Source organism: Cornus florida, unplaced genomic scaffold (assembly GCF_030987335.1).
Source record: "Cornus florida cultivar Cherokee Brave unplaced genomic scaffold, ASM3098733v1 CherokeeBrave_3.0.0_Hap2_Chr06, whole genome shotgun sequence".
Lineage (NCBI taxonomy): Eukaryota > Viridiplantae > Streptophyta > Magnoliopsida > Cornales > Cornaceae > Cornus > Cornus florida.
In genome coordinates, this window is record NW_026775576.1 from 81,121,330 (window position 1) to 81,135,352 (window position 14,023).

General features: G+C 37.3%; 1 protein-coding gene across 2 annotated transcripts; it reads right to left on the reverse strand.

Moving 5' to 3' along the window:
- Nucleotides 1-4,512: 4,512 nt before the first annotated feature.
- Nucleotides 4,513-11,935, reverse strand: LOC132312312 (receptor-like protein kinase BRI1-like 3). 2 transcript variants are annotated; one of them, XR_009483243.1, is made up of 3 exons: nt 11,488-11,935; nt 7,233-11,319; nt 4,513-5,114 (listed from the first exon to the last, which is right to left on the reverse strand). XR_009483243.1 is itself a non-coding variant. In XM_059810640.1 (2 exons), the coding sequence occupies exon 2, from the start codon at nt 11,099-11,101 to the stop codon at nt 7,463-7,465; it is 3,639 nt and encodes a 1,212-aa protein (XP_059666623.1). In that variant the 5' UTR covers nt 11,102-11,319; nt 11,488-11,935; the 3' UTR covers nt 7,162-7,462. The 2 variants fall into 2 exon arrangements, 1 of the variants encoding a protein (XP_059666623.1); XM_059810640.1 differs by lacking the exon at nt 4,513-5,114 and having other exon boundaries at nt 7,162-11,319.
- Nucleotides 11,936-14,023: the final 2,088 nt, after the last annotated feature.

Consider the following 14,023-nt stretch of genomic DNA (forward strand, 5'->3'; position numbering starts at 1 on the left):
TGACACACACTGAAATTGTATATATATATATATATATATACGAGTATATCCACAGAACAGACAGTTTTTAATTGTCTTTTTTCATCCCTTTTCTTTTAGTATTTATTTTTTCTTATCACCGACCCAGTCAAAAAAGATGCCTTGACTAAGTCTTTGTCTCTAGCTATTCTCTCTTCACAGTGCTGTTACCAAATAAGGGTGGAGCAAGTAAAAGGTACAAAATATCATAAAACCATGTGAGATTTATAATGTATTAATCTTTCTTAATGGTGTCTAATCTCTTCTTCTTTTATTATGTGTACTCTTTTCTTTTTTCTTTTTCTTTTTCTTTTCTTTTTTTTCACTATGCTAGTTTCAAAATGTTTTATATAATAAGACATTTCTTATAAATTTCTTTGTGATCGATATATATATGTATTTATTTGTATAAAAATTTGATATATATGTACGTAGTACACTCGAGGTGTGCATGTATGTAATATGCATATGTGTTATTAATAAGCATTGCTCCAAATAGTATGATTTTAAGAGTAATTTATAATTGTGCGCTCGTCCTTTCACTTTAAAAGACAACGAAGAGTCACTAGGCTATATATGTTTATGTGTGTTTACTGTTTATAGGTATATAATACATAATACAATATTTTGCTTTTCATGCTTGAAAAAATGAAACAACCACCGAAAGAAAAATAATGACAAGCAAATGTAGAAAAAATAGAAAGTAGGCTTATGTTTTTGTTTGTGTGTGTGTGTGTGTGTGTGAGAGAGAGAGAGAGAGAGAGAGAGAGAGAGAGAGCCAAAACAGCCTATCGCTGTCATCTTAGTCAAAAATATACTACGAAAGGGTCTCACCTTCTTGGGGAATTCCGGAAATAAAGGGAAGGCCAGGTTCCAGGTTCCAAACTTTGTAATTAACTGGTCTTCCAGTCAATGGGACCATCCTTCAACACAGAATATGGGCCTGATGGGCCCCCAAAACACATGGTATACCTGGCCCGGGTTTCAGACTCAGGAACTAGGGAAGGTTTCAAGCCATTTGCTGGGCCATGGCCCATGAATTATAAGGTTTCGGACTTACCCCAGAGATGAGGCCTTGGTGGGGAGGCCCATTAATGTTTACCTGATGTTGCTGCATTAGGAATTATTATTAAGGTTTCGGACTTACCCCAGAGATGAGGCCTTGGTGGGGAGGCCCATTAATGTTTACCTGATGTTGCTGCATTAGGAATTATTATTATTATTTTTTTTAGTTCGTACTTACACATACACGTCTTCACTTATGTTCGAACCCCTAACCTTCCTTTGGGAAAGGTACCGCTAGACCACATGCCTGTTGGTTCTACATTAGGATTTAATTTATGGACTATTGTAATGGTGGTTGGTGAATAGTGGCTACACTGAACCACTGCAAACACAAATTCTTGCTGTCCAAGCTTGGAAAATTTGCAACTACTAAACAGCAAATAATTAAACTGGGTTAAGCCTAGTATTGCAACTTTCATGCTTGGTTTGCTAAATTTGATGAGCTAAAACTTGTAATGGCCCACGTTTTAAAATGCTCGAGTATAGACGCGTTTTGATAACTGATAGGGAAAAATATAAACCTACCCTCGATAAGATTGATTATATTTCATTATCAAAGATAATGAAATCTACAGGGTAAGAATAATCCTATCATAGTTGGAGGAGGTCAAAAGGATTATTCATATCCCCGACAAATCTGGCAACAAATCTCCTATGATCTCGCACAAGCGGGAGATAAGATCAACCAACATTGGAGGAACCAATTGAATTCCAATCGACAGCCATAAATAGGGCACCAAGCCGTTAAAAAGGTATGAGAAAAAACTCCTAAACAAAAAATACATAATTATTATGTGATACGATTACAAGTACTAACTTGATCATCGGAGGGTCCTTGGCTGGCACCCCACCGATGCCATTCGAAGTGACGTCCCTTTGTTTTGCAGGTAAACGCCGTCATTCTGAGTCGTGAGGATTTACGCATCAACAATAACCATGAGCATTTGTGTACTGCAAATCAAGCAGTACTCTGTACATGGAGAAGGTATTGGGTGCGCCCAGTGCACCGGTACGTGTTGTGCATCGTACGATTCAGATGAACCAGTGCACCAAATACCTTGCGCAATAAATATCTATTTCTACACACCATGGCCAAGCACCAAAATAGGGTGAGGTGTTTTTGATTGAGACTTAGTGCAAGATTTGAGAAAATCAAGTAGTGCCTCATTTCGAAAAGTACCCCCCATTATATGCTTCAAGAATAATTGTTTCTCATATGATGTTTGGTCATTATCAATAAATAATTGTTTGTAATATTGAGTTGGTCATTATCAAGAAAGCTTGATTAGAAATGACATTAAAATGAATTCGAAAAGCTCTCTAGGAGCTGTTCAGCCAAACAGCAGACAACTGCTCAAACTTTAAAAACTGGACTGAAGGACAGAGAAATATAAACAAACAAAACTTCTAATCAAAGACAAACAACAATAAGCAATACCATATAATCATTGTTTGCCATTTACCAAAGCCTAAAACTTAGAACACATAAGAAAAGCAAATGAAAATAAAATAGTGAATCTTCACATACCTACAACAAAATATATATATATATATTTGGGTGTGGAAGACACTCTGGTCTTAATGACTTTATTTCACCAAGAGGCACCAAAGGTATAGTCTTACTAATGATGAGAGTAAAAGAAAAGGCATTAACTAGTGTTAGTCTCCTCCTATATGTGGAGTCTTGGGAGCAAAAGATTAGAGATAAACCATTTTTTTTTTTTTTTTTGGCAAACTAGGGGGAGGGGGATTCGAATATGGGCACACTCGTTCGGGGAGCTATTGGGTAATGACTGAGATAAATCAAACATTTAACAATATTTTTGCAAAAAATGACTACAGTATAGCCCAACGTTGTGTCCTCACACTTGTCAAACTAAAATTTTACGTCATTCAAGCAATGATCCTTCCTAATAATAATAAAAAGTCTGAATAATTAAACAGCATTTGCAGGTAATTAAGAATTCCATTGAACAGAAGAGGAAATAAACTACAAAGAACCTACAGTCAAGCTGTCCTTTGATCAAGCCTTCCCTATAGACTTTTCTAACATCCACCAAAAGCTGGGAAAATGCAGCTCCCAGCTGAAAGGGGCAGTTAAACAGCATTTGCAGCTCTAGCTGCTGTATGAGCAATGATGTTATTATGCTTTCTAGGTGATGCCAAAATTTAGTCGATGACAATCTAGACTGAAACAAGAGGTTATGCTTTAATATCAAATTCACTTGACAGTCCTCAAACTATCTGTTCTGAATGTCTTGAACAGTACCTGTTGCATCACTTAGATCGCTTCCTGGCACTCAAATTCCATAGCCATCCACAAGACTAGTCTAAATGATCCCGGATGCTTCAGCTTGCTTTGGTGATCTAGCTTGGAACTGCTTCCCTTTGAATTCTAAAACACTCCATCAGCTTGAGAAGTGCCAGAAAACAGGTGGCCGGTCTTCCCCTAAGAAAAACACAGCATTCCAAAACACAATCCAGTCAACCAAGAGTAATCCTTTAACTGTTTCATTCATTTTCAGATATTCCATGGGAATGCAATTGAAATCTAGGTTACAGAATCTATTTCTCATTCCAAAGTGTGCATGAGAAAACCATGTCATTAAAACCTCCCAAGGCTGAGATGTTAAAATTTTGAATAACAAGTTCTAGCTTGAAGCCCCATTTTCAGAATTAACCACTCACCCGGAGAACCATTAATCGATGCTGAATATGGGAACTTATTTTCATCAAGACAGCCGCAAGAAAGTCCCACTCAACATTATCATATGCTTTCTGCATATCTAGCTTGAGGGGGCACAGCCTCATACATCATACCTATTTCCATCTTACAAATTATGTAGAATTTATGATACATAATGACAATGTCTGTAAATTGCCTCCCCATTTAAAAAGGGAAGATGAGACAACTTACAACCTCCTTCAACCTATTGTCAAACACCTTCCTAATTTTATATCATTTTTTTAAGGCTCTACCACATTCAGAAAAGGAACACAGAATTTGAAAATGTTAAATGAAAGGATCAAAATTTACCTGGAAGGCCATCAGGGAAAAGTGCTTTGAGAGATCCCCTCTGAAAGCTTGCTTCCTTGGCTTCTTCTCTTGTGAAAGGTTAGCACCTCTGCCCCATGGTCGGCTCAGTCTCGATACTGTCAACACCCTGCTAGAGCTCTCTGGCAAGGGCAAGACAGCTTCGGAACGTTTCACTGATAACCTTAGTGTTGGATGCATATAAAACAAGTTCCAAGAGCTGAAATGCCAATAAGGAGGGAAAAGAGTTCCTGAAGGTGACTCCACGAGATTCGCTATCTTTACCAATACATTATTCATCCCTACACAACATAAAGCTGTTAACCATCAAATAGGTAGAGATTACACAAACTTTTAATCTTACCAATTTCGAGCCACATCCCATCACACTTCATAGAGGGATCTCTTAATTTTAGGATCAACATGCAGTCATGTTTAACAAATTACTACATAATTTAGCAGGTTTGAAAGAAGAAACCAAAGAAGGGGGTAACATTTGCACTTTCTCAAATCATGTGCATTTTTATAATGAAGATGGGGCGGGCAGACAAATTGAAGTGCGTGGAAGGAGTCATGAAATTTATAACCATTCTGTACAATGTAACATATCCATGGTAGATTTAAGTTTTACAAACTGAAGAAAAAAAAAGGATGTACGACAGAGCTCAAAAATATCAACCAAATATCTCACTTAAAAGGCGAAGGATGCACGCACAGACCTACTTCCTTTCACAGCCCGAGAGGATTGGCTAACAAACACGCCAAAAGAAGCCTCTCACATCTTGAGATGATAGACATCCCAACAAACAAAAGAGGAATAGAACCACACTCACAAACTGGGATTAAACAACATCAAGAGAATTTTGCCCTTTTTTGGTTGATAAGCAATCAGAATCTAAATTTTGTTTTGTGCAATAGAGAGTCAAATTGGGCAGCATGTCTTTGGCTAACCTGGTAGATAGTATAGGAATAGTTACTCATCATTTTCCGAGTTCACCTGTATACACAAGAATAAGTAATAAATGCATATCCCTTGTATACAAAGTATAAACTGTACAATGTACACAACAATTTGCACATTCAAGAAAGTGCCATCACTTGAGTTGCAGAAATCTGTATCAGAACCTTTCTTGGCGCAGCAAGATCAGACTAAATTTAGGATATGGGCATATAGCTAAGAACAGGAATATGCTTTTCTGCAAATTGGATGATATAAAATGTGACCCTAATATTGTTTCCAGAATATTTGACAACACTCCATAAATAAATATCTTAATGTAAGATGGGAGTAACAGGAATAAAAAATATAAATAAATAAAAACCGAAAGAACACAATCTCAGTGGAGCAAGAACACGTTGCGATTTATAAAACCCTTATTTTTTACCTGCTATTTCCTCATGATCTTTTGTAAAGCGAAGCTATCAGCTCACATAACAATAAATAAAATTTCAGTATATTATCTTTAAAGTATTAGTGCTACATATTAAAAAAGAAGAAGAAGAAGGGATATTAACATCTAAATAGGTGACATCAAGTGATACACGCACTTGTCGGTTGTAATATGTTCTGTAGAGAGCTATTAGCGATCATAGTGTGCACCATTTTTTTCCTTGAAAAAGGGAGTGAGGGCAATGTCCAATGATGCCATCAAGAGTGATTGATCTAATGTGCCACACAAAAGGTGTTCCCACAAGATAATATAATAAATAAATGAATAAAAATTCGCAACACTAGCATGCAATAAAGCATTGTTGGCACATAAACAAAGACCAACTTCCAGGCTGCACCCATATCATGTTCCAGCAATTAAATATCTAGTAACTCCAAATAAATTCTATAATTTCCATATAATATAATAAACCATCTTTGTTCGTTAATTAATTATAGCGCAATGTTGATGTAAGTGAACATGATGCCACTTTTTAATTTCTAGGAACCAAATTGCTAAACCCAAAAAAAGGAGTAAAAAAAAAAAAATTTAAAAACAACAACTAAAAGCTTTACAAGAATCAGCATGCTTCTTATTGAGACAACAGGGTGAAGATTTCCAACAATCAACAAAGGGTAAATCCACCACAATTTCTCTGTTATTTAAGGCGATCATCAAAGTTTTAAGTTATCTCACGTCAATAACATAGCAGTTATATGATGCTTTTTTGTTCAAAAATCTGAAGGTCTAGTACATGACAAACCCTAGTCCTGAGTTAAGGTCTTCCAAAGAGCCATATATTATAGGTTTGATAACCATCCTAGGCTACCCACCCAAACAGAATTAGAAGTAGAACAAGAACAAGTGACATCACATTGTAATAAAAAATGAAATCAACTATAAGCCAGTCTGACAAGATATGACTAAACTTACCAAACTTATATACAATTCAACATGTACTTCACTAAATCAAGTTGCAGCTAAAACCTAATTCCCAACACCCTTCCTACTGAATTTTTTTAACAGTCCAAATCAAATCGTGATCGCATAATATCTGAAATCCCAACCAATTAAACCTTGATTGCAAATCAAAATAACCACAAATCTGAAATCCATAACAATCAGAGACTCTCTTCTACAATCTATGTTAGCCAAATAGCATTTCCCTTTTGTCTTCTTCTATTGTGCAAGGTAAAGGGCAGAGGGCCCTGCAAAAATTAGGAAACCAGGCTGGAGCAAGACGTGACTGTTTCCGAATTACCTTCACCAACATAAAAAGAAATTACGAAACATAAATAAGTTAAAAATGAGCGTCGTGATGCTCCCTAATAGTTGGGTATGTAAATCATAATTTTGAATCGCTCTCATAAGTCTGACCGACGGCATTCAATAATCGTTTGCAGTCACACGGGCACAAAAACCTAATTGCAATTGATAAATTTGTGATTCATTTTATAAAGAAAAGTTGTTGCTTACAAGCCTACAATTTTACATAATTAAAGCTATTCTCATTTCTCAAATTCTCGGACTTCTATTAACAATAACAATTAGGAACCGTAACAAACAAATTGCAACACTTCAGTCAGCAAAACTGTGACAGGAAACAGAAGCAAATGGCAAAGGAACAAAGGTTTTTAAGTATTGACTAAAAGACATGATGACCAAAGAAAATAAAATGGAGTTACCCCAACAAAAGCAATTGAGAACACCCCATTTGCTTGTTTTCCTCACTCTTTCCCATAACTTCTGTCTCCTTCAGTGCTCTATTATTTACAGTAAGAAAAATTTGAAGACCAAACCCTACTGCAATATAAGAAGTTCTTCTCACTGTAGGCACATCCGTGCAATCATGGCCTGGTCACGTGCAAGCTGACAAGATCAGAATCTTCCATGTCCAATTAGGCTCAGATGTATATCAACTTGATTCTTTTTCTTGTGATTCCTCTATTACTATATCTTTTGCCGAGAAGCCATCAAGGCTATCACTTTCTGAATCTACGTGAAGCTCTTTAAACATGGCCATCACCTGAATCATTGTTGGTCTCCGGAAAGGCTTGTCATCTAGGCATTGAAAGGCAATGTTTAGACATTGATATAGTTCAGCCTCAGTGGAATGATGTGTTAATAATTCAGAATCCAGTATTTCAAGGCTTCTCTTTTCTTTTAGAAGCTGTTTTGCCCACCCAACAAGATTGTTGTCGTCGCCAAACACCAAAGGATCTATTGGCCTTTTTCCTGAGAGAAGCTCCAGTAATACAACGCCATAGCTGTAAACATCCCCTTTAGTTGTGCACCTAAAACTTTGGTAATACTCTGGTGGAACATATCCCGGGGTCCCAGCGAGGGTGCTCACACTAAGATGAGTGTCAAGGGCATTCACCAATCTTGCCATGCCAAAATCAGAGACTCTGGCTTCGAAATTCTCATCTATAAGAACATTGCTGGACTTGAAGTCCCGATGAATAATGTGAGGTAAGCAGCTATGATGAAGGAATGCTAGTCCTCTCGCTGACCCAATGGCAATCTTCTTTCTTGCTGCCCAGTCAAGCTCTGAGTCCCGTCCTTTGGCCCTGTCATGAAGAACATCTTCCAGACTTCCCCACTTCATGTACTCATACACGAGAAGTCTCTCCTCTCCAATCTTGCAGTATCCCAACAACGGAACTAGGTTTCTGTGTTTGATCTTCCCAATGGTTTCTATTTCTGCTACAAATTCTCTGTCTCCTTGTCCAGTGACATGAATAAGCTTCTTGATCGCAACAACACAACCATCTTTCAATTGCGCCTTGTATACCTCACCAAACCCTCCAGACCCAATCAAGCTGTCAGCACTAAAACCATTGGTAGCTTCAAGTAGATGGGAAAAGGTCAGCTTCCGTAGAGGTTTCTCAAATGTAGCGACATTAATGCTCAGAGGCTCAGGAACACCAGAGAGTTTCCAGCTGCTGCTACCAGAAGTTGGAAGGCTTTCAATGTATTTGTCTCTCTTTTCCTCTTTTTCCTGGTTCAGTATAATCCTGTAAAGAGCCAATGTTAGCACGAAGATACAGAAAAGAGAGACAGCAATTCCAATGACCATCTCTGATGCCAAAGACTTCTTCTTCCTCTGGTAAAAGCCCGGTGGATGTCCCTTTCCAGAGCCACAAGGAGGCAATGGAACCCCACAAAGGCCTGTATTGTTCTCATATCTAGAAGCCGGGAAAGTAGTCAGCTGACCGCCTGAAGGGATAGGTCCTGTTAAGTTGTTGTTTGATACATCAAGGTCACTGAGAAATGAGAGACCCACTAATGATCCAGGGATGATTCCCTGAAGATTATTGTGAGAGAGATCCAAAACTCCAACATTCTTCAAGCCTCCAAAGCTGTATGGAATGTTTCCAGTTAAATTGTTGTGTCCCAAATTCAAGACATTCAAAAAGCTCATTGAACCAAAGTTTTCAGGAATAGTTCCTGACAAGGAATTGTAGGAGAGGTCAAGGTAAATCATGGTGCCGTTGCTTGTGAATGTATAAACCGTCACACCAGAGTATATTCGAGTTGAAGGGCAAGAATGAATCATAGGAAAGTTTTCTAGCCTTTCTGATCGAATTCCCTCAAATTCAACTAGTCCTCCAGCACCTCTGCAAGCTGTTCCACCCTCATTTCTCACAAATGCAAACTGCTTCCCAGAAACAAGTCCAGGAACAACTAGGCCAGTTTCATTGGCAAGCTCTGGTGGTATTGCACCAGTCAGGTTGTTGCTATTCAAGTCGAGCCAAATAAGGCTCCGGCACTTACCAAGCTCCAGAGGGATAGCTCCAGTAAGTGAGTTGTTACCCAATTGGAGGACAGCCAGGTTAAGGAGATTCCCAATACCTGAAGGGATTTCTCCAGTGAGACGGTTGCTGGAGAGCGATACCCAAATCATATTAGTACAATTGGTGATGGACAGTGGAATAGTTCCATTAATAAGATTGTTATTGAGAATCAGGGTCTGCAGATTTCCTCCTTTGACACAAATGCCTTCCGGGATTCCCCCCGTGAGGTTATTAGCCCACATTATCAAATCTGAAAGATTTGGCAAGGTCCAAATTTCCGAGGGAATCGAACCAACAAGATTGTTGAAACTAAGATCAATTGTTCTAAGGTTCCTGCAGTTTCCAAGCTCTGAAGGCAATGTACCCTTGAGATAATTGTTCGACAATAATAGCTTTTCCAAAGCTGAGGATGATGTCCTCGAGGAGCAGAAACCATAAGGTACATTCCCTGTAAAGGCATTAGAACTGAGGTCCAACACTCGAAGCTCGGTGTTGTTTGTCAATGACAATGGCACAGGACCAGTTATGTTATTGAAAGGCACATAGAGATACCTCAGACTTGGAAGAGAGCTGACAATGGTGCTCAGAAAATCGCCCGACAGCTGATTGCCACCGAGGTTGAGGCTGTTCAGCAAAGAGCACGATGCAAACGTCGAAGGAAGCCCCCCGCTAAGCCGGTTTCCGGAAAGATCAAGCACTTCAAGAGTACCACAAGTTTGTCCTAGCTCTGGTGGAATGTCCCCAAAAAACTTATTGTGGTCTAAATACAAATACCTCAAGCTCTTGAGCTTCCCTAACAACACCCCTGGAATCTTCAGACTAACCACATTGTGGCCAATGTCAAGACTCTCAAGCAGCTGGCAATTAGTCAGGCTCGCCGGAAACCCTACACCAGATAGGCCGTTATGCGAGAGATTGAGTGCTGTGAGGTTTTGGCAGCTCCCAAACTGCATACTAGAGAAGTTCCCAGTAAAGTTATTGTGTGAGAGATCGAGAAAGTTGAGAGAAGTCGGATAGTTGGCCACAAAAGCCGCCACCGGATTCTCACCGGAGATGCGATTGCAAGAGAGGTCAAGAGTCCATAGACTCCGGCAAGACAAGACAGTACTACCCAGTTCTCCGGCCAGCTTATTATCGGAGAAATTCAGCAGAGTCAAGCTCTGGCAGTTAGAGAGAGAATTTTCCAAAAGAGACCAATCCGAAATCCGATTTCGAGAGAGATCAAGCTGCAACAGAGAGGACCCAAATTTTAGATTCCCACCGGGGATCGAATTGCGAGAGAGGTTGAGAGAGATGAGACGATCACAGGAGAGAAATAGGGACTCTGCAGAGAGAGAATCAGAGAAGTTGTTGGAAGACAAATCAAGGGTCTCAAATGGGCAATACTTGGAAGTAGAAGAAGATAGGTCTCCTGAGAAGGAATTGCCACTGAAATGGAGGTGGGTCAGACCGGACAAGGCCATGAGGTCAGAGAGCTGTAAACGGCCGGTGATGGCGGCGCCGGTGAGATTGAGGGCGGTGACTCTGCCGTCGACGGAGCAAGAAACACCTCTCCACGAACAGGGGCTCGAAGAATTGGGACTCCAATCATTCAAAAACCCATTAGGGTCTTCATCAATGGAGGATTTCTTGAAAGCCATCAGAGCCGCCACATCGCTGTGTGAAGCTAATTTTCTGGCATTTGAAACCAGAATCAAGAAACAGAGATACCCAATAATCTGATTGAAGATAATCAAATAATAGCAAATCGAACCCATCACTTGTTCTGATGATTAAAGAGATTTAAACCCTTCACTGTCTCTTCATCTTGCAATTGTAATGTGAACGCATCCCACCATATCAAAAAAATCCAATTTTTTTTGCAGAATCTTTCACTACTCTCTCTAAATCTCTCTCTCTATATATATTTTCACATTTGTGATTGATCTTTCCTCTCTCAGTTGTAGTTCTCTCTTCCGTTTCTTTGCTGCAAAACCTGATTCACACAAATAGTCAAAAATAAATAAACATGAATAGAAAGTACAAAAAATCAATCACTTCAAAAATTAAGTAAAATCAAAGATTGAGATCATAATTGAAAAAATCAAAACTTTTTAAAGGGTGATTAGAATAGGAGGAGATTGTAAAGAGAAGAACAAAGTACCAGGTGTTTTGTTTGTATATAAGTGAGCAATCAATCAAAGAAAGAGCAAGAAGCAGAGTCTGTTATGAGTTTACACTACACAACAGAGGTGGTAATTTTGTGGGGTTAGACCCGTTGGGTACGATGTTCAGAGTTGTCGGCCGTCACAAGAAATGGGTGAAGTGAATTTATAAAAATATATATATATACATACACACACATATATTACACACAGAATCAAAGTCCTCACAGGGTATATGTAGTACTTGGTTTTGATTTACTGAGAGAGAGAGGAGAGAGAGGACATTAACTGTGTGACTGCGTGTGGTATTAAAATGGAAGGGATGATAGGTAGCAGATGAAGTAAAGTCACAATATTTTCCATTTTTACTATTGAAAGAAGAATAGAATAGGAGACAAATAGGACCACATACAGAGAGAAATAGAGGAGAGAGAGAGAGAGTTCTACTTTTGTTCTTTTGTTCCTTGCACGTTTAGGACTTTGACTCGTGATTCCTGGGGGTAAACAGAGTCCATTTCTTCCCAATTTCTTTAAAAAGCAATCAAATTAACTTTTTAATAATATATTAATTTTTGTAAATGATGACAAATTAAAATTTTGGTTATGGGTTGATGATGTCCATTTAACTTTATCAAAGCTATAATGATAGTGAAAGTAAGAATTGTTAGATACGAAAAGATCAATAATAACTTCACTATTTATGATTAGATATTGATTTATATAGTTATGACAGATTTTCACATGGTGGAATGTTTTTGTCTTAACTGTGTTTATTCATTTTAAACCTAAAGCTGAATTATACAAACAATTTTTAAATCCGTCATACATTATGAAACAAAATATTAGACAACCTCAAAATAAGTCTGTAAAATAGATATTATTAGTGGCGTAGTTGGATCTGTTTACTTGAGTAGGGAATTTAAATGCCTACAAACCCAGTGTTAAGAACAATAACGATTTGAGTACTTCACGATCCAATTTGAAATAATTATGAAATATAATATAAATAAATAATCTAAAAGGGTGGTGAATAAATTTTATTTATTCCTTTAACTAATTTTTACTTATTTTAATTTTACTAAAATAAAACTAAAATCAAACCCACAAAACAAATATAAAATGCCCTATTTTTTTTACCAAAAACTAATCGCCGACACTACCTAGTTTTGCGATTTCCCTGTCCAAACCCCAGGCAAGATTTTTGTAGAAGAGTTGCAGGTAGATCAAATAACACTCCACGAATATTTTGACTTTTTTAAAGTGTGATCTAAACACCTTTCTTCTAAATCTGAATTTGATGATGAATGAATGAATTCGGAATTTCTAAATATTCAATTATACTCCAATTCCAATGAAATAGAGAAACAACACTACTAAATCATTATTATGTTTATATGTGTGCTCTCAAAAATAAAATCAGAAAAATCAGATCCGATTTTACTCTCAAAAGGCTTTCTTGACTTTCAAAGACTTACATATGCAAAAGAAGATAAATTTCATACCAAAGACTTTTGGAAAAAATTCTACATCAAATAGGAAGTTTAGACCGAACATGAAACAAATTACCTAAACTATATCAGCACGTGAAACCTTTAACAATTTGGAAAAATTTTATTTTGGAAACTTTAAAGAAACATACCATGTATGTATAGTGTCCTAGGTGGGAAACAATTTACTAAAGTGTTCTAACACACTCACATATATTTCTAAAGCATTGTTCTCATTATTCCCGAGTTGAACACTTAAACTTCTTCAAATCCACTTCTGATCTTCAATTTTGAAATTTTGAACCAAAATATTACAATTCGATCGGACTTATTTTGACAACGAAATTAGACAATCCAAAATATATATAAATATATACTCCTGTCCCAAAAAAAATATCATGCTTGCTTTTTTGGTCTATCCCAAAATAATTGTCACTTTCCTTTTTCAAACAATATATATAGTTAATAGTTTCCATATATGTCCTTGGAGTTTAAAATTTCAAACTTGAATATTCAAAACTTAGAAGGGTTAATAACTTTTCAGGGAGATAAGGCATGTCCCACATGTCCCCTTACAAACTCCTATTCCCTAAAAGCGACATCTAAATTGGGACAGAGGGAGTATATTTCACAAACTTAATGTCTGTTTTGTTTGTAATTATGAAAACAGTTCTCACAAATTTAGAAAACAGATAATAGTTTTCAAATAACTATGAAAGACTTATCTGAAAATAGACCTTTTTATAATTGAGTTTTCAGAAAACTGAACCAGATAAAGTTTTCTTGTACAGTCTCTGTTTTTCGAAAACAAAAAACTATTTTCATAATTATAAACCAAGCAAATCCTAAACTATTAGGTATGATTAACCTCGAATTCATATATACTCATTTCATTTTTTTTATTCGAATTTAATTTTCATCTCACAACCAATCAAAATCCTTTTTTTTTTTCCCACTCATCTTAGTTTAATTTCAGAACCTGAAAGAGCAGAGCAGTATGTAGTTTTAACACTTTTCTTGAGTGGAGTCAAACTTTGTGACTCTTATC

Excerpts from the sequence above, each read along its gene's own strand:
- LOC132312312 (XM_059810640.1), bottom strand. The coding sequence starts at position 11,101 with ATGGGTTCGATTTGCTATTATTTGATTATCTTCAATCAGATTATTGGG.